The following is a 26,513-nucleotide window of genomic DNA, read 5'->3' as shown; positions in this document are numbered from 1 at the left end:
ACAAAAATTATTCACATTTGAGAAGCTGAAATCACAATACCATCCATCCATCGTGCAACCGATCCCAGCTGACATCAGGCGAAAGGCGGGGTAGACCATGAACAGGTCGCCAGTCCATCGCAGGGCCACACATAGACAAACAACAAACAAACTCCACACAGCAAGGCCGGGGCAACCGGGGTTTGACCCCACGACCTTCTTGCTGTGAGGCGACAGTGCTAACCACTGCACCACCGTGCCGCCCTCAAAGCGATTATCGTCAAACTGAAATTAAAAGTAGAGTCCCAATTAGAAGCTTGGTCTGGTTTTTATAGAAGTTCTTTGGGTGTATAAACCTCTTAAAGCCCACCGGGCAACCTGCTTGAGCTAAGCTGCTTAGATCGCGCATATGAATGTAAATGTTCAAACTTTGCCACAAACCGTTAGATTCTCCACAAGTTTAGTTCATTTTACAGAAACAATGAGCACCAAAGTACTATTCATTCAGATTTACCGGCACGGTAAATGAATAAAACGCCTGTCCCTTTATAGATGCTTTAAGCAAATAATAGCCCGGGCTATGAATTGAACTTTTACGGTAATCGATTATCAACTAGTTAGGCGATTAATTTAACAGCAGACAATCGTTGCAGCTGTAGTAATTCTGCAGAAACATGGTGCTGATCCTGAGAGAAAGGCAGCTCTTAATATAAGTCTTCTGAGTGCCATTCAAAGCTGTAACTGGTCTGTGTGCAGGAAAAATGTTACTGTCAGTAATACATTTTTAATCAGATCCAGTTTTATTTATTTATTTTTTTGGTAAACTCTGTTACACAGTCAACTGGCACAGAGGGGTAATGTTGTTCACTGTCACACCAGAACCAGTTCTGTAGGACAGGTGTCAGCGTGCATGAATTAAGATAAACTAAGGGTTGGTTTGACAGCAAATTATCCAGTCTGAATTCAGCTTCCAGCCATTGTTTGTTAAGTAAAAAAAGAACTGAACTAACACGCTACAGTTTGGAGCAGCAGCACAACGTCTTCAATCTATACAACTTATTGAAGGAGATGATCAAATATGGATCCAACGTACTGAAATATCAAATGTTACCTTTTAACTTTGCACAACTTATTTTTCACAAGCTACTTGCTCTAAACACTCAATTAGTTTGATACTACTGAATTGTTTATATGCTATGAATAAAGAAAAGGCTGATGTGATTGTTGGGCTCGCTGAACTGCAAAACCTCACAGATCCGTTGTGATCGCAGAGGGACGTTAAACACAGATACGTTCTGCACAGCTGCGAGCGTCCAGGCTCAAAACTTCATGACTGTGCAGACTGTGCTCGTCGACAAATGTGTAAATATATCCATGCAGGTAGAGTATAAACTACCACACACACAGATGTTTCTTTCTCTTTATAAACGATCTTTGGTCAAGTTCAGAAACTGGTTTGCGTGCAACAGCCAAGAGTGTCTTTTCTGTCTTTGGGAAAGTCACTTACAGAAGTAACTTTTAATAATCTACAGCTGATATAATCCACTCATTTCAAATGGTGAAAACGACAGTCAACACCGTTTAAAGATGAGAAGCATGTATTTTGTCCATTGGGCTTTGCTTATACAAAAAATAGCAAAGAGAGGCAAAGGTAGGGCTGCACTGATCAAAAGATTAGTCTAGGAAACGTAAGAAAAGTGTGAAAAGTGCCCGCCACAGTTTCCCAGTGACGTCATCAAATCACTTATCTTGTCCGCACAAAACCCATGGATGTTTAATTCTCCACCACACACAAGACAAAGAAAAGCAGTAAATGTTATCGACTGAGACGATGCAACAAGCGACTGTTCAGCATTTTCCCTGAAGAAAGTATTGATTGACTAATCGTGTCAGCTCCAGACAAAAGATTTGATAAGACATTTGTTACCCTTGGACTTCGGTGAATCTGGCTGGTTTTTGATTTTTCAACCTAGAACCAGATCCAGCAGTAGAACCATGAAGTGAATATTTCTGACTGTTCAAGCACGATACACTGCTTTTAAATATGAAGTCTTCCCACAGGATTATGTGAGACTATAGTGGGCGGACCTCGGATCCTTTTTTAAAGGTTGCAAATGCATCACTCTGGTGCGCTTTGAGAGCAAAGAGGCTAGATCATAAAGTGCTATAAACATTGTACAGATATAAATGGTGATGAAGTCAACATATTTATTTTTGTTTTTCCAGCAACCCAAAATCAAAACAATTCCAACATTTTAGTGTGTTTTTTTTTTTTACTTTAAATGGACACATACACCATGTTTTATACTTCCTGTGAATATAATCCAATTAATCTTATCTCCATACTGTATATACGTTGTTGTTAACACCTTATTTTGAAAACCGGACGTTGTCAGGCCTGTATCCTCGCGCTAAGTTCACCAAGTCCGACGCAGTTTGATAAATATTATATGCGGTGCTCCTATCGCGTACGGTTAAGACTTCACAGCCTCTCGCCACTTGTCTTTGTAAAGTCAGAAAATGACAGAATAAAGTCTCCAACTCTGCCTGTCAGCTCGCTCTGCTCCGTATTTATTTACCATAAAGGCTCGAATACGTGTGCACTACAAATTTATGTGCAGCTAGCTATTTAACGTCACCGGACTTACCTCAAATTATGTTGTGTCCTCAAAAGAAAAGTTGTCTCGAGTCGGATGCCAAAGTACTTAAAAAAAGTTTTGAATCTGTGACGGAACAAATTAGACTGCGGCGGGCCGCTGTAGTTTCTGTAATTAATGGGAAGCACTGGTGTTTTCATGTCTTCATTAGTGTTATATATTAGGAATGCATTTACATTTTACTCTAAACTTGCATGTTCAGTTATCAACAAGCATCACAGAACGCGTTTGTGTATTTGTCCTCCAGTTCACAGAGATGGCAGATCACCGTCATTTCTGGTCACAGCCCATGTTGATATGAATGTGACACAATAAGCTGTAGTTATACTATATTATATCTGTGCTGTAATGCAGCTGATATGCGTCTGCTACCAGGGTTTCTCCCCCTCTCTGTACCTGTGAGCAGCAGCTGCATTGTTGGCGACGGTAGTTGCAGTGTTAAGTCATCGTCTTTGCTCTGCATAGTCACACATTGCTGCAGCACATTCTTTCAGTCAGTGCCGCTGAGTTCGCCGCCGTAACGAAACCTGAAAAACTATGAGGCAGTAAGAAGATCTGGAAATGCATATGAAGTGGCTTGGAAGTAGTTATTGATTGCCTCTTTATATATTTAGATTATTTATTCATTGGTTCATTCATGCATTTGTCTGTTTGTCCAGTATGAAGCAGAGCTAGGCTTTCTGGCTCAAAGTCAGAAGCAATCGTTCATCTGCTCTGCACTCCTGACACGTTGTTTTAGTTCCGTGTTCCTTTTGCAGCACAGTCGCATTAAGCTCTGAGCCAAATGTCTGTTCCTGCAGTTAGAAATGCAGTCTGTTGAGCAGACGTTGAGCTCCAGAGATCCAAACAGCGACTAAATCATCTTCTGAAATTACCAATCCAAGTAGCCTCTGGGGAATTAGATAGCACCTGAGACTAACCTGTATGTATGTTATGTACTCTGTTTAGCATGTGTGTACATGTAGAGCACTTCTAGATAATGAAGCGGGGGGGAAAAAAATACTGTGACACAGTCGGCCGTGACAGTCACAACGGCGTTAGACGAGGAAGTATTCCAGCCTACAGTCGGTGATGTTACACTGTTGGGACAACAGAGCGTGGTGCAGGACGGTGAGGCAGCTTTTGGAGTGACACAAGTTTTCCTAACAAGTTTTGAACTGCAGAAGTTGCTGTCCTGAAATATTCCAATAAGAATTAGGCAATAAAGTCTAAAAAAAGAAAAAAACAACACTACACCGTCTGAGAGAAAAACCAGAAAGTCCCAGAAAATTGCTGAATACCACAGATTATCTTACAACACTCGTATGTGCCATGTTGATTGATTTGCTGTTGTCAGTTGTCTAATCGATTTACGTGATTATTTCAGCAGCAGTTCGAACTCATATTACCATCCCTACTCTATGCAACCTGAGAATGTGATGCTGGCTGGACAGACGCATCGCGGATCAGTGTATGCAGGTGATACCCAGCATGATATATCTTTGTAGCACTGAGGGGATACGTTTCATTGATGTTGTGCACTTTTCTGTTGCTCTCAGAAAACTCTGGACTCTGGTTTCTTCTTGCTCTTGCAGTGTTTGGACGCAGACCAGATGTAGCTTGTTGTTCCACCCAGCTGTAAATCTGGCCCCGGGCCCAGTTAGTTTTAATCCTGTGAAGATGTGGGACCCGGGGGCCTGGGAGGTTTGCAGAGCCATGCTGACCAGGGCTTTTACATGCATGTCATGTTTTGCCGTGGCGGCTGAGTTTGGGTCAGACACTTAGCAGGACAGTTGGATAAACAGAGCTGTACCCTGAGCTCTTATGATGTGATGCATGTTGAACCAGAGACTGTCAGCTGCTTTGTTTTCATGCTGGCCTGGGCTGTTTCAAGCCTGCCATGTTTTATTACAGCTCCTGTCTTAGCTCAGAGGATTGACATTATAACTGTGATTATTTTATTTATTTCATTACATTACATTTACTCATATGACAGACGCCTTTATCCAAAGCGACTTACCCTTAAAAAAACAAGCATCAAAAAAGCATAGATAAAGTAGATCTACAAATGACAGTAGTCACCAGCAAGAGCTATTAGGGTGGACGGCACCAGTGTGTTAAATACCAAGGGAAAGAAGTAAGCGTTAATTAATAGTACAGTTAATACAAGAGAATTGTGAGGGGACAGAAGAAGAAGAGCACGGGAAGTGCATGTTAAAGGAGTTATAAGAGGAAGCGTTCTCTGCAGAGTTTTCAGGAGCTTCTTGAAGTTAGAGAGGGACGCCCCTGCTCTGATGGCGTGTGGGAGCTCGTTCCACCATCGTGGTGTCACAGATGAGACCAGGGACTGAGGTTGCTTTGCGCGTAGGGATGGCGGAGCCAGGCGGCGTTCGTTGGAGGAGCGTTTAGGTAGATGGGTGCAGACCCAGTAGTCACTCTGTATGCAGCATTAGGGGCTTGAATTTGGCCACGGAGAGCCAGTGGAGGTCGCTGAGTAATGGAGGGACATGAGACCTTTTGTGTGGGTCGCAAATCCGACGCGCTGCTGCGTTCTGAATCATTTGTAGGGGTTTCACCGCACAAAGCTGGAAGACTTGCCAGGAGGGCGTTGCAATTTTCCTGCAGTTTTATCTGCAAACATGTGAGATATAATGATTCAGTCTGGACACAAACACACAAAGTCAGACTTTGTTTACTGACTGACAGACTGGCTACATTTCCCAATAAAAATCTGAGTTGCAAGCAGCTTTATTTAACGTGACAAACTCCCAGCGTGACTGCTAGACAGGAACTATAAGAATATAAATGGCCGGTGGTCATCTGAGTATGTATGACTCCATGTCTGCAGCACTCACTCACTCTCTGGGATATTAAAGGAAAACATGAAAAAAGATGTTTGTGTGTGTGTGTGTTAGGGGAATGTTTGCACAGTAAGGAAGATGAAGAACATTGGATGAAAGAAGACACAATGTGGGAGCAGCAAGTCCTGAGAGAAGCAGAAGGGCCGCAACTAACCATTACTTTCAGTGTCGATTTAAGCTTCCTGTTATTTTCTAGATTATTTGATTGATTGTTTAGTCTATAAAGTGATAAAGTGACATCTTCTCTTGTTTGTTTTTGTTCGACCAACAGTCCAAAACTCATTCATTGATGAAGACGAGCAGCAAGCTGGAACCACCAAATGTTTGCCATTTCTTCTGGACTAAAATGATAAATATATTGTCAGAATAGCAGATTCATCTTCTTTCAGTTGACTTTTCGATTCAAAATAACCTTCTTAAAGAAATCTGACTTTTGTTTATTGAACAGCAAGTGTGCGTTACTCTCCTTGTAAATCGCTGACCTGATCTTAAAGTTTGGCAGTGTTGCTAAAAAGAACACAGATGGGAAAAGAAACATATCATTTTTAAACAAACCCCCAGTTTATTCTCCTGCTTTAGTAGGAAGAGGACACAAAAGGGAATGGTGACTCAAATTTTCAACTTTGACCTACTATACTTTTTGTGGTTGTGCACACAGGGATTGTTACTAACATAGCAATTATTGCTTAACAGCAGCAGGAACCATTGCTTGTTTTAAGGTCAGTTTAATCACATGTATCTTATTTCTGTCTCTATAGAGCTCAACAGTGATCAACAGCTCACCGTTCATTTAATCCATTGACTTTTCCAGAAATCCTTTATATAAAAAGTTTCAGGCCTTGAACCAGTCCAGCAAGCTCTAATATGAATCATGACCATAAAACATTTGAATCGGGGCAAAAAAAAGTGGGAAAAAATGTACACGACTGTGTATATAGTTATTTAAATGAGCAAAGGAACTACAAATCCCATAAACCGTTGCGAATGATACCTTTTCCAAAGTCTTACAACCTAACAATAGTTTTGAATTGAATCCTTCTCGTAGTGTTTATGTCGTTGATATATTAGAGTTTGTGTTGTCAGAGCCATTTTAAATAAAGTGCTTCATTAAAAATACAGATTCTTCAGTTCAGGAAAGGGTCAACATACCGTGACTAAATTCAAACAGCAGTCCTTTTGGATTTGAGATCCAGTAGTTTTCTAATCCAGCATCTGACAAATACTGTCTGCTGCTGTTGTTATTATTAATAACATGCAATATTGAAATGAGACATGTTTTAAAATATTCATTTTGGATATATGAATTATCATAATCATCGAGGAGAAATATTTAGAATAATGGAAAAAGTGGATTTCAGTTTTAGCAATCATTAACAAACGTGATGAGTGAAGTATACAAGATTTAGGTTAACGAAAATGCAAAGTTTTGCTTGCATCAGAGCACTTTAGTTTGTTTAGGTGACCACATGAATCACATTTGTGCAACTTCAAGTTGCCTCAACCCTCCCAGTTTGAGACTGGATTAATCGAGTAAAAAATAATCGTTACTTGTATAGCGCCTTTCTAGTCTTTTTGACCACTCAAAGCGCTTTTACACTACATTCATTCATTCTAAGTGCTCAAACAGAAAGTAATATTCACACACATTCATACACTGGCGGAACAGCCGCCAGAGGCAATTTGGGGTTCAGTATCTTGGACGGGCAACCCGCTCTATCTCCCGAGCCACAGCCGCCGCCAGGTTAGGTGCAGCCCTACTGTGGCGGGTCGAGGTCTGTGCACAGCAGCAGTGGTGGAAACTCTAACAAAGCCAAAGCCTCAGTTCATGGGAAGTTAGTTTGCTGATGGTAGCTGGTTTCAGTTGGAGTGATTAAAGCACAGCTGACAGAAAAATAAGGGCGAATCAACAGTTCTCTGTTTTTACTTGCGTTCACAGTCCGAGTCAGCAGACGTTTAGAGAATCGTAGAATCGCGTAATGAGGCAAAGTTCTTGCATTGCAGCGAGTATTTGATTTAGTAATACTATCGCAACATTTCAAATGATATCTCGTCCTAGAAGTAAACTTGAGACACTTCTATAAACCCTTGTTTCACAGTAGAAACTCTGACATTTCACTTAAACACATGATAGATATCTTACTTACTGATTACTTAATCCGGTGTTAGTTGTTCTTTGTAATGTTCAAATGTTTTAATTAATGAGTTTATGTTTGAGTACATGGGAGAATCGTGGAATTTAACTGGTATTGTGACTTCCATATTTGGAGGACCCCTCAGAACGGGACAGGCCTTATCAACCTTAGGACATACTCGGTGTTGAAATGCAGACTTTAAAGGGAGCTGCCGTGTCTTTATCTGTGTGTTTTAGTCCATTTGTTGGCCTTTGGTAATGCTGCCTTCAGCAGAATATAGTCATGGAAGACAGCTGCTGATTCTGCTTTCCTAGAGATAAAACACAGTAGAGACGGAGAAGTGGAAAAGAGAGGGGGTCAGAGAGAGCAGAGAGAGGAGGAGGGAGGAACATGTAGGGGAATATAGATGGCCAGATGTGGGCCGACACAAAGGTCAGTGTAGAGAGTGAAGAGAGAGAAAATGGCCATAGAAGGAAGCTGAGGAGGCAGCGGAGAGGGAAAAACAGAGGGAAGCGCAGAGCGTCTAACATTTCTAAAGGCTTTCTTGCCATAATCACCTCAGTCACACTCTAATGAAACCTCTTTCTAGGACCAAAGCGAAACACATGGAGAACAAGAGCAACTCATAACACTGACACAGTGAGAAAGAGAGGAAACGGGTAAAGAGGTCAGAGGGATGCAAAAGACCAGTGGCGTTGGCTTCCACCTGACTGGTATTACAGGCTCACGCACAGACTCGGATCACATGACTGGTTCTCTGGGTTATTTTTACTTTTGCCGATCACAAATGTGCAATTTCACTTCCCAAAAATGATATTTGACACAACAAAGGGGAGAGAAAAGGCCAAAAAGCAAAAAAATGACCTCTTTAATTTGAGGTAAAGTCATCAAACTTTCAGATTTTCCTGGTGATACTACACATGCCGTTTTTATGTCCCAGTGAAAGTGCAGTTATATGTCTCTCCCCATTCATTTACAAAGGGGCCTGATCGTGTTAGTCCGAAATAACTGCCCAGAGGCGCTACCAAGATGGCTGCTCAGTGGGGGGACTTGTCTATATAAGGACTCTAGTAACACTGAGTGAAGCTGCTGCTTTAGCTTTTAGTTTGCGTCATTGTGTGACATCACTGTCCTGCAGCAAACAAATCTCCAAAACCCTCAGTCATTAGGGTTTGGGGGGCACTTTGCTTTCTGCTGGAACGCCGTGTAGGCTTGACATTTAAATACAATCTTCTATTTTTTATTTTTTTGCGCTGCCTTAATGAGGCTATATGAGCTGTGTGAGCCAGCAGTAACACAAAGCTGAGGAAAAACCTCGAGATTTGAGGTTTCTGCAGGAGACAAACACAAGAATAATCCAGTTATGACTCATACAGTCCTACTGACAGTTTGGTGTCAAGACAGAAAGTGTCTGCCTCCTCGTGGGTGGGACTTTGGGAAAAGAGAGAGGGGCTGAAAGAGAGGGAAAGGAATGTGTGAAAGAGACAGAAGAGTGTGAGAGAGCTGTGTGGTTAGAGGAAATATAAACTCGCATAAACACTTCAGACATGATCAGTCCCACAGATATGTGGTCAACTGCAGCAGTCTGCCCCAAGCGATGTGCCTGGATCAAGGTAGAGGTGTGTGAAGAGAAAACGCCCTCGACTCAGTTACAAGGCGCGAGAGAGAGAGAGAGAGAGAGAGGTGGAGAATGACACAAGTAGGGTAATCTGTGAGGATAAGCAGACTTGCAATCCTTCCTGTTGAGCTGCATGTGTTTTGTTTTGGAAACTTGCGCCTTAGCACACGCTGAGCCGGCCTACTGACCATACACATTCAGTAGGCCTCGGGAGAAGTGTGGGAAAGCACGCGTTGCAGTTATCACCCTAATGTGTCTTTATGTGCATTTGTTTGCTGCTGCTGATGGCTTCACATCAGATCGGCAAACAAAGCACTCTGTCACCATAAATTGTCGTCATTAAAACAGACCGTGTCCACACAGCCAAATAAATCCCGTCATTTTTCATTACTTGCAGAGCAACAAAACTAGCTTTGAATCTTCAAGGTCATTGAGACTGCAGTTAATCTGAAGTATTGATCCCCATAGAAGGTGTTTTGCTAGATTAAAGAAGCTATAAATCTCTCCTTCTTTAGACTAGTTGAGTATCTGGAGCATCAGCTGTTCTTGGTTCCATTACAGGCTCAAAACGGCCAGAAGTAAAGAACCTCGAAACCAATACCAGTGAAATTCTTTGATCCTCTATACCAATTCGATACCATGGGGTGGAAAAAAGAAGCGAACAATAAATCCTGTAAACATACTCTCTTTTAATAAAAACATTTAACATTACAAAAACAACTAACAGCTGTGAAAGTTGCGAGAGGATGTCCAGAGCAGATGAGTTTATTTGATGTCTTTTCCTAGTTGTCTGAGATTTTTATATTGAATAAACAGAAAAGTTATTGATTATCATATTGCACTTTTAAGACGGTCCCTACCTCCTCCTACAGTAACGGGCGCATTGGACGGTTCTATGCACTACAAACTGCATCGTCATCTTTGTTGATTTTCAGTCCAGTTACCGTACCCTTTTCTATTCGACGAGTCGAGGCGGAGCTGTCGCTGCAGCTGCGCTTATCTTCCGCGTGTTGGATCTTCGGTACCTAACAAAACGAGTATCAACATGTTTTCAGAATTTTTGGATCGACTTGATACCGAAGCATCTGTTCTCGTGACATCCCTTGGTGGAGCACAGGGCTGACGGCTGCTGAAAACGAGCCTCTGTAGATATTCCAGTACGAATCAGCCGTTTGCAGCTACAACAGTCATTTACAATATTAACAATGAGGATTCTTAAAGTGTCGTGTCTCATCTTATAATGTCTCTGCTAAAGCTGAGTAAATTTGCCAGTGACACTCATCTATTGAAATCAACAGCTTATTAAGACATTGTCAGTAATGTAACTTATATCAAACTACAAGTTTGATTTAAAAATCATTCCTGATAGTTTGATCTCTTATGTTATTCCCTGTCTGACTGGATGTCTGTTTCCCACACAGCGTGTTGAGGAAACACGGGATGAACAAAGATCCTTTCATGGAAAAATGGTGTTTGAAAGAAACAAAGGGGCTGACTTAGGATTTAGTTTCTACTCCGGTCATATGTATTTTTGCAGTTTTCCTTGGCGGTGAAGGAAAATATATTGAGGTTAGAGGAGCTGTTGGGAATGTTAGTTGAAATAAATGGGGTTCCCAGCAGCAGACCTCATTCCTTGCAATATTTAAAACTCTATCTCCTCTACCTGCTGAGTCCTTAATGTCTCAGGTTACAGGGGCAAACTGTTTTATCTCAGGTCATAGCTGTTTTTATATTCAGCCAATGAAAACATGCTGACTTTCTGTTACTTCATGACCATTCAGTACAATACATATGTGGTAGGGATGTCACAATATCAGAAATTAATTAATTCATTTCTCACAGGTGTGAAATGTTTAAAGGTGGTCACTATATCGGCAGTGGTTTGAGATTTCTCAAACAAAAAGGGTTTTGCCGGTTTGAAATGGATCTTATTGCACTTTTAAGACGGTCCCTAACTCCACTTTCCGTGACAGGCGTTGGAAAGACTTTCAGTTCTTTGCGCTGCAAACTGCATCGTCAGCGTTGGTGATTTTGAGTTGATCCAAACTGTGAAACGTCTGCCTGAATTAACTCTCCAACAGATCCCAAAACTAAGAGAAATCGTGGCTTTGACACAGAGCTGTTGAAGGTAAATATCTAACTAACTTCACGCCAATTTCCATACCTGACGGCGTAGCTGTTGCTGCAGCTGCACTTGGCTCCATCTTCCAAGAGTTGTGTATCTATGGTACCTACAGTACCTCGAAGAATTAGTACCATCATGTCTTTTTTATATCAATCTCGTGAAATCCCTAATGTGTGGATCTGTAGGTTCCTCTGTTTCTGTTCAGTCCCTGTTTATATATCTCAACAACACTAAACGAATCCTTTGCTCTTATACTTATAGCTGAGTGTAATGTTTGGTGATCTAGGAATTTATACCCAACTGAAGGCCCATTGTAACTCTAAATGTAAATCTAGAGAGGCAGGCACACTGGATGAAGCGAGTCATCTTACTGCCTTCACATTCATTTCTTTGTACAGTTGTTTTTGGGGTCTGTGCTGTTGTTGTTGTTTACATTGTTGTAGTGACTTCACTGGTGAAACGGTGAGTATAGGCAGACTGTGTGGGCTGTAGCGTGACCTTGACTTGCTCTGCTGTTAGCTGCAGAAGCCGGCTCTGCTGGCACACAGTGAGGCCATTGTGGTCTTGTGCTCTGTTGGCATTCTGAAACACTGACTTGACTGACTGACCGCTCTACTATCTAACCCTTGAGCGGGAGCGGATGAAAGAGGGCGTCTGTCCTGCTGTCCAGCCAGTACTTACTTAGTCTGAATGACTGTCGTCTACGCGCCCTCTCCACAGCAGAGACGAGCTGCAGCATACACTGCAGATTTACTAACACAGAGCATGAAGGAGGCGGACTGGCTGCACCATCAGCGCTGCATTATTACAAGATGGAGGTAGAGCAAGAAAGACAAAATGATGCAAACACATCCGTGCCAGGTCAACATATGTCACCACCTTATGAAAAATGCATTTCTAATAGAAAGTGTGTGCTAAGTACATTCATCCAATAGTGCAAGTGACCTTTTCAGCTTAGACTGCCTCCACACTAAGGCGGGTACATCTGAAAATGCTGCAGGTGTTAGAATGAATGATCCGTCTACATAATGGAACATAATCTTGTCTTGTAACGAGGCAGATCTGACAAGGAGTTGGACCTACGCAGTGCCTTCAGATAGTGATGAACAATGAAACTTCAATTAAGTAGGTGTGTATAGTATCCAGTAGAAGTTATGGGTTGGATAAAACCCTCTTATCATAATCAGCCTTTCCCCTAGGATGGAGTTGTTGCAGAGTCGGTGAAGCGAAGATTCCTCCCCCAAGACATTTTCAATTTTTCCAATGACAAATATGCAATTTCACATCATTTAGAACCATTATTTTTACCATATCTGTGAACAAAGAGTTGGAAAAGCTAGAGCAGATCATAAATAAACAACCAGAAAGCATAAAGACTAAACTTGCTCAAGAATTTGTCTGGGGAGGCACGATAACCAATCAATTTCGGATGCATGCAAGCCATTTCGGGCCTCGCCTCCTAAACCTTTTAAAAGCGGGGAAACCCTGTTAATATGACCTCATAATCATTATAGATTAGAGTGTTCATGTTATCTTTTGTTTCTCAATTTACAGCTTATGACATTTTGTCGGTAGAAATTAAAATGAAAAATGACAACATGAGAACCATTTCATTTCACAATAAAATCCAAAAGAAATGTCTCCTCAGTAGCTTAAATTAACTTGCTTTACTAACCTCAGCTGTGCAGTCTGAGGGGAGGGTGAGACCTCCCGATTCCTTACAGGAGTCACGCTGCTCTTATAACAGCACCTGTCACGTAGATGTTCTGTGAAGAACGAGGAGAGGAAGCTAGCCAAGCGTCGAGTGTCACCGGGTGCAAACATTAGTAGCGTATAGTTTAATGATCGTGGGAAATTTCACCTGCCGCCGCTGCTGAATGAATATAGGGGAAACACCGATAGTAGATGTAACAATACTGTGACATATTACATTTTCTGGTAAATAAATTAAGACTCTGTCTGCAACAGTACCTACAATGGTCCAATAAAACCAGATGCAACAGTTTGACAAAGTGTCTTGTTGATATGGTCTCACAGTTACATATGTTAACACTTCTGTTCATCTGAAATGTAACGGTGATCCCAGTACAAGACTTAACTCTGAGAAGCGACTCTTCAGCCCTGTGCAGGGTTGGGAGGATTTAACTATGTACAGTATCTCAATTTTAATAAATACAGATAATAAAGATAGTTACAGTATTAGGACAGTATTAGTAGTCATATTATCACAGTAACTGACTCCAAACAGGCAAGTGTGTGGTGCTTATACGGCCCGCTATTGGTGGGTATAAGTGAGTAAAAACTTTAGAGTATAGTATTTAAGTTAAACAATGTAATAGTGTATGTGTTGAATACAAGGAACATGTTGTTGAATATTAATTCAAATAGCTCCCAGTGACTATCGAGTAGTTTTTTTTGCTTGAAATGTCCCTACATTTTATAATTCATCACTTTGAAGAATGCATTTGCCTCCCACTAAAATTGCTGCCACTGCTGTAATAACATTTACTGTCATAACTTTAACTAATTCATTGTCTGAGTATGATAACAAAAATTTAATTTCTGACTGTTCATTGTTTGTTTTGACAAAACAATTATCCAGTGGGATGTTTTGGAATATATATGTATAGGGCCTAACAGTCATAGTACATAAACAGGCACTTGCCTTTTCAACCTCGTAGAGACATTTTACAAGATTAAATATTTAATGTAATTGTTTAATATTTCATTATTTAATGACTTCTCTCTTGTTGTGTCTGCAGGCTTTCAAAGAGATGCTGTATGCTGCTCAGGACCAGGCCCCATCAATTGAAGGTATAACACACAAACACAAATTAAGGTCTGCTCCAATGTTAGGTGGTTGATGGCCTCTGAGCACTTTATTACAAGTAATGTGGAGCTGCTGTTGGGTTTGGAAATGGGTAGTTGCAATGAACAAGCAAATTTGAAGGAACCTTATGGAAGAGAACCAAATTTAGATGCGTGTCTTTTTGACAAAGGACAGCCCAGTAAGTTCTGTGTGCTTAAGCATTACTGTCAACCATTTCTCAAATCACTGGTTTTGGGTAAACATACTGTAATAGAGTGATCTGTGAATCCTTCCTGGTGGAGCAAGTGAAGGTCTGACGACAGCGACACAACAGGGAACACAAATAAAAGTAAAAACTGTATTGAATGGTCTATGAATTTATTTTGCTGGCTTCAGAGTGGAAGACACTTTTAGCCACATGACAGCACGTAAACCCACCATTTCTCTACGTTTAAATGCTGATGTGCAGTACTATCGGTTGATCAGGGCTGCTACTAGTTTGGAAATAAAAAGTCGTTATCAAAGAAGTAACTCTGCAGATTAGTGACACTTTCGCAGGAAATCAACAGACAGTTAATCAGATGAGGGCATCCAACAACAGACTGTTGAAGCTGACAAAGTTGTTCATCCCTCCTAGCTCGGTGAAGCACAACAAAGTCTTTCAAACCAATAACACAGAACTATACAGAAGGAATCTATATCTCTGCCATGGAAATTTAGATAAAATATTGTTTTAGAAGCTCAATCATAATTATAGTAAGTTATGAATGCAGACGTCTGTTTTGGCAGGCAAAGCTTTGAATTTGATGTACAACACTTACATTTGAAGGGAGACTCTTTCGAGGACAACATTATTCGTATTCTGGACAGGACGGACAGATGGTTTGAAAGGGGAGTGAAAGCGGCCATTTACACCAAAGTAGAGAAACCATCTCACAACAGGGGAGGACGGCTGAGACACTATTTATCCTCCACCTACAATGCGATAGCTAGGACTCCCCGCCAGTTCGTCAGATCTGAAAGACCCTTTTGGATAAGAGGCGAAACATCTTCAAGTATCTTCAACCAAGTCCAGTTGCCCTTTATTTCTAACCTTCCTTGGATAACTATGACCTGGACGACAGACTCTTCACAGGAGAGGGAAAAGGCAAACTGTTACAAAAGCTAAAATATTACTGCATACTTTGGTTAATGACTGGCACTACGTATTTGGCTTAAATAGACAAAACATGGCAAAGAAAGTGCTGTTCCTTTTTTTTGTTGTCTCGTGCAGTTCTTTACCTCCATTTCCTAAATTACTTTTATGTGGGGCTACCTCATCTTGCATTATTGCTTAATTATGTGGCTTTGTAAAAATACACTAACAACAGCCACAGTATGACCAAAATTTTAGGCCTCAACAGGTCTTAAAATGTCTTAAAACCTGTTATCAGAGGCCTTATTTTTCATCATGTAATGACAGGCCTCTCTGTGCCCCTGCAATGAACACCCTTAAACCAATACAAAACAGTGTGACTAGCACAATATGTCTTTTCCTGGCATCTTTCCTTTCATGTTGTTTTGACAAAATTAAGTTAAGGGGCCTGTTTTTAATCTGAAAGATGACATAACAGAACATAAACCTTTAGAGCAGACAATGATCAGCCACAAAACAATGTGATGTTATTACCAGCACATCAAAAAAAAAAGACACAAGCCAACCAACCTGCATGTAGCTCATATAGCTTCCTGTACAATTCCCTTGCACTCTAATTGGCTTCACTTGTAGATCTGCCAACTGCCAATCGATCTGATGGCATGTGTTGTGCTGAGTTTTCATGAGAGGCATCAGCCTCTCTGACCCATTTGATGCGCACAACAGAAAAGAGAGAGCTGTTAGCATGACGTTTTCCAGCAGACCTGGTCAGCAGCTACTTTATGGTTTGTTTTGCTATGGGACCAAAGTAGCACATGTGAAGGTTTCACCCAAACTCATATCAGCGCGTCTTCTGCTGCTCTTCATCTAACCCATTCCCTCGGACTGCTTCTTTTGACACCGTTCCTCAGTTTGTTTATTTTATTTATTCATATTTTGATTTTAAAAGAAGCATAGAAATACAACAAAACATAGTACAACAAACCTATCCGTTCATACAAATGTTATACTAATGGAAATGGATGTCAGTTCATATAGTAACAGATCAGTAATCATCTCATTAGATCACAAACACAATCAGTTTTTCCCAGTATTGCAAGAATTGCAATACTATTATACAATATATATTTGTAGAATTGAAAATATTCCAAGTTTGGCGGCTGCCAGTGGTAGTGAGACACTGGAAGACAACAATGCGTGCCCGGTACCTGTTTGGAACAAGTATTCCTGGTCTTTTGTTATAAAATGGGAACTTGAAACCAAACCTTAGGCAAATGCTGACAGATTTTAGTGGTGGGAGCTTCACCATAAAAGTGTAAGGTGCAGTTTCTCCACTATAAATCACATGTTAGTTGCCCTGTAACTGTATTGATTGAGTGAAGTGTGATGGAGTTTATGGATCCTGATGCATGGGTCCTGTTTAACCCAGAATGCTCAGAAAAACACACAGTATCATTTACATTTCCTGATCTATCAGGATTATGTAACTAGCACACACCTCTGCTCATTCTTTCCACTGAGTGACTATCACATAATTAGCAACTGGAGAGACTGCACTGACTAACTGTCTCACAGGATAGCCACTGGGATTAGGTCGGTGTTGAAATGTGTCTGAAATGATGATCAGTTTGTTCATGTAGTATTCAACTTAATATGTATTAAGCCAAGGCCATAGTATGATGACACATTCTTTTGGTAAATATGTGCATAACAATAAACAGAAGTAGAAAATATAAATAACTAGTTCTGAAAGTCAAGAAGCATAAATAGTACAATATGACTACTTTAAAATAAAGCGATTTACAAAATATTTAGCAGGGTATGTGCGAACGTTCACTGTATGAAGTCTAAAGAATATTTGTAATATGTAAGATAGTGGTCTTAAACGTGTGTTAATGTATGCATTGAGTCGGGAGTGTAGTTTTTTAGTAGGGTGATGATGGTGCCAGGGGAAGTGGAAGAACAATACAGGGTGAAGGGGTATGTGGGGTTGTTGTGACTGTATCAGGTCACCAGATGGTCAATCTCCCACCTGTAGGCAGACTCGTGCTCACCAGAGATGAGCCCAATAAGGGTGGTGTCATCTGCAAACTTCACAAGCTTGACAGACTGATGACTGGAGGTTCAGCGGATGGTGTACAGGGACAGTAGCAGAGGAGAAAGAACACAGCCTTGAGGATCTGATGCTGATGGTCTGGGAGTCGGAGACATGTTTCCCAGCATCACCTGCTGCCTCCTGTCAGACAGGAAGTCTGTGATCCACCCGCAGGTGGAGTTAGGCACACTCAGCTGGGAGAGCCTGTCCTTGTGGTGAGATGTCACCCTGTCACAGAAATAGACAGTCTGACATTCCTGCTCAGTCATGTCTGCATAGGTGCACATGTGTACACACTTAAAGTGCTTCTGAAATTCAACAGACTCAGTATTTTTCCACTTCCCTGTTTTAGCTATGTTAGCGGCTCAGCTCTAGGGAGGGCGGCGTTGCTCGGTTGGTCCAGATTGAAAAAATCTCCCATGCAATGTATGCCTAGACTTTTATGGTCCCCAAAGGATGAATCTGACAGACCCTCGTGAGGTTGACATCTGTGGTTATTAAATTTAATGCCATTAAATGTGGAACAGACATTCATATGCCCCTCAGGAACAACTGAAATAACTTAGATTATCCCCTGACTTTTCCTCTAGTATCATCATCGGGTGACTCTGCTTAGACTGAGCGGTGCTCTGGAGGTCCAAAGCTCCTGTACTAGCTGAGCTCTCAGTCCAGGCAGAGTCAGCTTATAGGGCGGCAGGCTGCACGCCTAACTGAGCTAACTAGCTAACTGCAGCTACACTTAGCTATAGTTGTTGTTAGTGGCTATCTGTCCATCAGGAATCTCAATAACAAAGGAATGTGAGAGAAACGGGCAGATTTTAGAGATGTGAGGTGTTACAGCTTCACATGGAAACGGAGGCTTGTTATATCAATCCCACTATCCATCTATCATTCCACTTATCCCTTCACCTTGTACCATGGCCTCTGTTTTTTTCTTTTGCTCACTTTATTTCCATTACACTCTGTCTTCTTATCCATGTTACCGACTTTATCAGCTGCTCTGTTTGACTTCTTCGGTTTTTAGCCACGGTATCAGTGAGTGCTTGCAAAACAGCTGAACATCAAAAATCCATATAAGATTCTTGCAGTTGTAGTGAGAAAGCATTTACAGAAGCTGAGAGAGGACATTTTTGTACCGCAATCATTTAACGTCGATGCCAGCTCTGCTAACATTGTACCTTACAATATGTTGACACACAGTAGAAAGATGGGAGATATTGAAATGTTCCTTTTGGATTTAATTAAAACATATTTGTTTGTGAAAGTACAGACAAGTGCATGAAATATCCTGTGATAGCGTCAATTAGTGGGAAATATAGTGACGAACATAATAAGCAAAACCCTAGCCTTCCATCACTATGTAATGGAAGGCTGTTTAAAAAGGTTATTGTCAGTATTTTTAACCCTTTGAACTCTGAAATATAAATGGTCTGCCAGTGCCTGGTATTTTTGGTTACTGTGATGACATTTCTTAGAATATATTCAAGTGCTTCATATCCAAAAAATCTATACATCCTAACCTAAAAGATTATGAAAGTGACCAAACCATAATAATTGATAAAAGTATTGAAATTGAGTGATAAATTTAAACTGTAAACAGTAAACACACAAAACATGTTGATCCAAAAGATTTCTAAATGTAGAAAGATGAACACAATATTTCTCAACACTCCAAGTTATTTGAACTGTCAATTGCTTAGTTATTTGAGATATTCTCATTTTTATAAGCAGAGTGCAAATACATTTAATTTGTCCAAGTGCTGCATGTTCACTTGTGGCACTCATCATGGCAGTTCATGCCAACTATTACTACTACAGTATGTTATAGCTAGGCCAACTGTGTTAACTAAACTACAACTGCTATAAACTATATACTAAACTATGCTGAACTGCTCATCTGGCGCTTTGTCACAGGATTTCTGATAATGTAACGACATCATCACAACCGTACAACGTGATGGCCCAAATGACAGAAGCCTTAGCTTCCTGCTGCAGAAAGAATGAATGCTATTAAAGTTTTTATTTTAGATTGATTTAATCAAGACCATGACGATAATGATCTCCCACGGCCAGTTCGAGGCCACCTGCTGTAGGTCTGTTTCTCAAAGGGTTAAACTGGGCCATATTGTGACATTATATTTTGGTGCGAAATGACTAGTAGGTACAAAACGTTTTGGAATCCACGCAGGAGATGGCTTCAACCAGCTGCAGTGGCTGCAACACATTAGTTTTGGGCAATTGCCGACAAAAAGTGCTGCTTTTTGCCACTGACAGACTCTAAACTCTGCTTGGCTTTGAAGGAGCTGTAGCATTTATTTTCTGAGAAACTGTAACTCATACTCATACTGAACATTCACAGTTTACTGCTAACCTAACGCCTAGCTCACATTTCTGTCACACACTGTCTCTCTCTCCAACACACTTGCTACGCACATGGAAGGCAGATGAAGGCCAAAATAAATTGAACAAATCTATACGACTGAAATTATGTTGCTTGGAGAGTCACAATGTGTGCACCCTGCTCTGTACATTGTGTTTTAATTTGTCTTTTTGTTGCGCATTCTTGCCGACTGGGAATGTCATATTTAAAGATTTGGTTCACCCAAATTACAAAAAACTAATCTTCTCATTTACCTCTAATTGTATCTAAACACGCAGGTACAGTAGTTGTGGGTTTGTTGTGAAATCGCCACTCCAAAAACAAGAAAGATATTTCAAAACCTGGATGAATGGGGGGAAAAAAATGAATCTGCATGGCTAGATACCACTAGAAGTAAGGGAGAAAACATGTTCAGTGTTACGTTGGCGAACTCACCTTTAAATAACATTTGATGCCGTTCCCTCCTAAATAGTGTTCAAATGCTCTTGAGCAAGACACAGAACCCTGGCTGATATGTTGTGATTTGTTAGGGTAAAACATTTGTGTTGCTGAAAAATAGAGCTAAAAACATCAATTGTCAAATGGAAAGTATAGCCTATTACCAAGAGACAGACATGTCATAATGATGATAATGATAATAATCACGATGACATGAGCTGAGAGACCGAGAGAAAGAGCAGAATAAGGCCAAAAAGGGATAAGGAGATTACTATAGTCTGACTGTGGTGGCTGTTTGTGCACTGGTGAGAGAGAAAGGGGGAGGGTGGGAGAGAGGGAGTGGTTGGGACACTCCAATTTAGTTAATTTGATGTCTTGTCTAAAAGCATCCAGTCTGAAACACTGTGAATCACTGAGTCTGCAGAGTCTGACTCAAAACCACCTGCCCTGCCTGTTGTTTGGTTGTTGTTGACGTGACGGCGGGTACAAGTTAGTGGTTGGACACACAGGTTTTTCTAAGTCCACTATTTAATTAAAGTTTACCAGAATCCGTCCCAGCGTGAGATCTTAAATAGCTGAGATCAAAAATGATGGAAATTACAGGACTCTGTTCTGGTACAGCTAAAACAACCAAAAAAAAAGCATTTGACTCAATGGGAGAAACAGCAATTAAACTTTCTAGCATGGTATTTAGGAAACCAGTAAATCAGACATTGATATCAAAATAATTCTCCAAAACAACTGAAGAAGTTCAAACCTGATGCTGTTATCGTCGCTTGTGATGAAAACTAAGCTGTGGAATTTTCAAGATTGATTTCTAAAATAGATTTTGTCTTATCTGCCTTATTTGTCTTACTAACATGTGTTGCAGATTTTAAATTTTTTTCGTACTGATCAACCATAAAAGGTTGTAGAGAATGAAAGCAGCTCACTGTGCTTCTGTCTTGACTTTGCATGACTTTGCTTTTGTTAAGTAGTGTGACGATAATTGCTTGGCGTTGATGTCTGTGAAGGTTCTCAGTCGTCACAGTTATACTCAGAAGGTTAATGTCAGGGGCAGCTGTACTTGTTTGAAGATACCAGAAGACATTTTGTCATTTTTCAGCTATTTAACCTCTGTTTGACAAGATCATCGATACCGCTGATTGGTTAGAGCTCCTGGCTGTTGTAACGACAGTTGTTACGGTCGTTAGAACGAGTCTGAACGACCGTCGTTGGCATCTTCACCTGAGGCCAACGACACTAACGAACCAGCGGTATCGATGATCTTGGCAAGCGACCCCACAGAGGTTAAATAGCTGAGTTTCCCTACTAGTCAGTTGTAATTATTGATTTTAGACATATCAGAGGCAACGTCACAGAGAGCATTATGCATGATGGGAGCGTAGAAATAGTCAGCTGTTTTGTTGGGATATGGTAAAATCTCTGGTCATCAATCCAGTACCAAAGTCTTATAATGTGACGGCTGCTATGAACCAGGTGCCCATCCAGAACAGATGGGAATATGACATGACATGAGATGACACAGAATTCACTGGTTGGGACATTTCGTAAGACCCATTTTTGAATAAAGGTTAGGAAAACAAACCAAAACAATAGAGGCTAAACAAATGAGCGAACAGCACAATGGCCAAAGCTTGTTGATCCAACCTGGTGCCTCTGCTCTCATATACTTTTTTCTATTTAAATCGTAGTGATATGATTCACCGCACATTCATCTCACAATTTGACGTGCCTGAAACTGATAGATAGGCCTACATACAGTCTGATGCATATTGCCATTGGCCATGACATTGGTGGCTTGCACAGTGTGACATTATAATAAATAAATCACTCAGTCATCCTCAGCGGCTTGTACTGTGTACAGGGTTGCGGGGGGGGGGGCTGGATCCCAGCTGACAATAATAAATAAACATTATAAAATAAATAATACAACACGCCACAAGCTAGAACAGCGTGACAATATCAGGACCCTGAAACTGAAGCAGCTAAATGGAGTTCAGCCATCATTCATTTCATTATTTACGCCTGTGCTTTTCCTACCGTGACACGTCGGTATGTCTGCTATGAATGATAATGAGTGTTGTCCTTTGTAGTGTGTCATAGTGGAAGATAATTGACGCAGCATCTGGGAGGCCTCTCTACATCCTGACGAAAACACTAGCATGTCAAATTTCTCTGTCCTTGTTTGACAACCTCACAGCACAAGATGTTCCGCACTACTGATCAAGAGGAGTGATCCTTAACTGTAGACGAGGAATCATTTCTGTGAATCTGGAATCATGTTATCATCAGCTATGATTGGTCTGGATCCAGAATGAAGTCTCTTGGCCAAAAGCACAAATGTATCACTCTTTGACGGACTGATCAGACATGCTGACCCCCTCGAAAGACATCGATATTATGTAGTTAGATCCTGGCATTACAATACTTGGGGTACAACATGTACTGCAGAACAGAAAGATTATTGTCAAACATGACCATCAGAAAAGTGCTCCATTCTCAAAGTCTGTGTCACTTTAGTTATTCTTTGTTGCTCAGTGAATCTTTTATTGAGTCTTTTGATCCGCTGGTTCCACCGTCAATCATTGATGGACAGAAACAGTTCTGTTAAGAACATTGTTGGCGTGAAACAGGGTTTGACTTCCTGTTGGAACCGAGGAATCATAAGATAGTCGAAGAGAGTATGAGCACATTATTAGATATTGTATTTTTGTTTTTGCATTTATCTAGCTTAAAGCCTTTAATGGTTTTAGCTTTGCCAGATATTGACATGTATTGAGTGTTTTATTGTATTTTTTTTTTTTTTTCCCCTTTCAAAGTAGAAAATCTTAAGCAACTTTAACCTTGTGTTTTTGTGTTAAACATTTCAAAGTCTGAAGTCTAACAGAGCCACCATAAGACATGTGGCAGGGAAGCTTTCTGCTTCTGAAGAAAGAAAACAAATGACTGTGCAATGATGATGACATTTCATGTGTTAGCATTTTCACACTGTTTTTATGGAGCTGTTGTCAAGGACAAACCTGCATTGTAGTTGCGTTGGATGGAGAGAGGAAAAAAAAAAAAAGGTCGTATGTAAACTGACTAAACTGCTGCTGTCTCACTGTTCCATCTGCTGGTCAGAGCAGGACAGTACGGGTCTTTGCTTCACAAAACATTCACACACTCCATCACCACTTGTCCTTGTTCTGTCTTTGCTGTACTCTCTTCACCTTCCCTTTCTGCCTTCCTGTTCATTTCCCATCTACATTCAGGCCCATTCAGGTGTTTTAATAAGCGCTGTGAGACAAATAGTTTTCCCTCTGTTCTTGAAGGTTCACTATTCTAACAACTCCTATCTTCCCGCAGTCACAGATGAGGATACAGTTAAGAGGTACTATGCCAAGTTCGAGGAGAAGTTCTTCCAGACATGTGAAAAAGAACTGGCCAAAATCAACACCTTCTACTCTGGTAATGACTACAATAATACCACTGCTCCACGCACACGGTCTTACACTTCAGAGCTAGAAATCACTCATTTAAATATAGCTCTGACGCTATCTTGAAAATCATCTTCATCTCTTTCCTTCTGTTTCCTGCAGAAAAGCTGGCCGAGGCTCAGCGGAGATTCGCCACGCTGCAGAACGAGCTGCAGTCATCGCTGGACGCCCAGAGGGAGAGCTGGGCTAACGGGCGGGGCCTGAGGAGGAGGAAGACGGTGTTCGCCCTGTCGCAGCAGGAGCGATGCAAACACAGAAACATAAAGGACCTGCAGCTGGCCTTCTCCGAGTTCTACCTCAGCCTTATACTGCTGCAGAACTATCAGGTGCACATTCACAGACACACACAAGCTTCATCTCAACTGTAGTGGTGTGGTGATGGTGCAGTGGATAAGACACATGCCTTTGGTGTGAGAGACCCAGGTTCAAATCCCCACTGTGATACATCCACCAATGTGACCCTGAGCAAGACACTTCACCCCTAGTTGCTCCAGAGGCGAGCGACATCTGATATAAATAGCAGTGTTACTTTCGTCAGACGAAGCTAAACGAAATGTATTCGAGAGAAGACGAGACGGCGGCAATGTCCTTAGACGCTGACTATATTAACATGCAATATTGTTGACAAAAAATGACTAAAATGTAATTCATAAAATAAAAACGTTAATAAAATCTCTCTTTCTTTTTGTCAGCATAATTAGGAGACAAAATATTGCAGGCCATATTTTCTCCCTCTAAATTTTCACTTGAACAGCGTTGTGTTTTTTTCATCCTGTGCCTTGAATGCTGGCAGACCGGGGCAACGCCTGGTGGAGAAGGAAAACGTTACTGTGGAGGATGATGCACACAACACGCTAGAAAGAAAGAGGTGCTTGGATATCAGATCCCCTAAAAGCTTGATTTGTGATAATTCCGGTGTCTCTAAAATATGGACGACTTGCTTTATTGCCATTAATCTCTATATTTCTCTATTCTCTATCTCTCAGATTGACCAAAATGCTAATCAAAATTATACTAATGAGTTAGAAAAGACTAAAATGATGGTTAATGACTAAAATACTTTTGACTAAAATCAGACTAAAATACCCAGACTTTTAGTCAACTAAAACATGACAAAAAAAATAGGATACAGTGGACTAAATATGACAAAAACTAATGAGGACATTTGGACTAAGACTAAATTTTAAAATGCAAGCAAAGAAACTCAAAGGCCCAGTCTCCCAATAATCAGTTCAGTTCTTTATTGTCATTCAACCATTTTCGCGGTCCAGCAATGTGCAGAATATATAACAAATTAAGATAAGCGCTATATAAAACATTTAAATAAACTTAACTACAATAAACACAAATTTAAAACCATGCGGCATCATTAAAGTGTCTTGTGCAGTAGCAGCAATGTGAGAGCAAAGGGCAGGGGAGCTCTAAGCCAGGGAGTTCATAAGCCTCACAGCCTGTGGGAAGAAGCTGCGTGTTAGCCTTGTTGTTCTTGCTTTTAGGCTGCACAGCCTTGTGCCTGAGGGGAGAGCGGTAAACAGTTTGTGCGCCGGGTGGGTGGGGTCCTTCGTGATACCTGATGTTCTGCCTTGGCACCTGCTGACATAGATGTAGTCCAGGGAAGGGAGGCTGTCGTTTGTTGTTATTTTTCTAGAGGATTTAACTACTGGTTGCTGCGCCTTCCTGTCAGCCTCAGAGCAGTTTCCATACCAGACGGTGATGGAGGATGTCGGTGTGATCTCCACCACACACCGGTAAAAACAGGTCCTGCTTCAGCCTCCTCAAAAAGTACAGGCGTTGGTGGGCCTTCTTTATAATGCTAGCCTATGTGAAGGTGTACTCGTTGTATTGAGCTTTAGAGATGCAACGATTAAGGGTAGAAACCTGATAATTATTCTGTTGTGGCTGCTGTAGATGTGATACTAAAAACACAGCTCATTGCAAAAAATGTAAAGGAAACAATAAAGACTAACTTTAGTTTGACCAGTTTTCCTTCAGTCAGTACAGTTTTCATACAGGTGCCAAGTGGCCAAAAAAGATCATTCATAAAAAAATAATTCACCATGTCCATGTTGTCCATGTACAGCTGAACCGAAGCTGTTAAAACGAAGCCTTCAACACAGGGTGAGAAGAGGAGCTGCAGCAACGTGCAGTATGACAAAAAATATGGTGTTTTTTGAAAATTAAACCATGTAAACCTGTTCTGGTGCAACCTCTGAATAAGATTTTGAACCTGAAAATGAGCATAATACCACCTCTTTAAGTAACATAATAATTATCAATAGGACGTGGTCGTGACTGAATGATTAAGCTTTTCAGTCAGTGCAGAAACAGGTAAGACTACATATACAGTCTGCATTTGATCTGCTTTACTAAACACAGCTGTGCCACATGCAGAGACATTTGTCCTATTTAGGTCTTTATCGTTTTGCATCAGTTGTGTTCAGTCAGCTGGTTTTGACAGGTTTGATTCTTCTTTAATGAAATGCCTGTGTCTCTCTGTCTCTCTCTCTCTGTCTCTCTCTGTGTCTCTCTCTCTCTCTCTCTCTCTGTGTCTCTCTCTCTCTCTCTCTGTGTCTCTCTCTCTCTCTCTGTGTGTGTCTCTCTCTGTGTGTGTCTCTCTCTCTCTCTCTCTCTGTGTGTCTCTCTCTCTCTCTCTCTGTGTGTCTCTCTCTCTCTCTCTCTGTGTGTCTCTCTCTCTCTCTCTCTGTGTCTCTCTCTCTCTCTCTCTGTGTGTCTCTCTCTCTCTCTCTGTGTGTCTCTCTCTCTCTCTGTGTGTCTCTCTCTCTCTCTCTGTGTGTCTCTCTCTCTCTCTCTCTCTCTGTGTGTCTC

The 26,513-nt window shown here is 41.0% G+C and overlaps 1 protein-coding gene across 1 annotated transcript in view; it reads left to right on the top strand.

Moving 5' to 3' along the window:
• LOC123972175 (xenotropic and polytropic retrovirus receptor 1 homolog) overlaps positions 1-26,513 on the top strand; it is a 47,634-nt gene that overhangs the window by 2,488 nt on the left and 18,633 nt on the right. The window contains exons 2-4 of the mRNA XM_046051471.1: positions 14,114-14,165; positions 23,557-23,658; positions 23,790-24,013. Coding sequence (XP_045907427.1) covers positions 14,114-14,165; positions 23,557-23,658; positions 23,790-24,013 — 378 coding nt within the window. The remainder of the gene's footprint in view (positions 1-14,113; positions 14,166-23,556; positions 23,659-23,789; positions 24,014-26,513) is intronic.

Source organism: Micropterus dolomieu, linkage group LG06 (genome assembly GCF_021292245.1).
Source record: "Micropterus dolomieu isolate WLL.071019.BEF.003 ecotype Adirondacks linkage group LG06, ASM2129224v1, whole genome shotgun sequence".
Taxonomy (NCBI): Eukaryota; Metazoa; Chordata; class Actinopteri; order Centrarchiformes; family Centrarchidae; genus Micropterus; species Micropterus dolomieu.
Note: the sequence above shows the minus strand (reverse complement) of the source record. Positions and strands in the feature narration are given on the sequence as shown.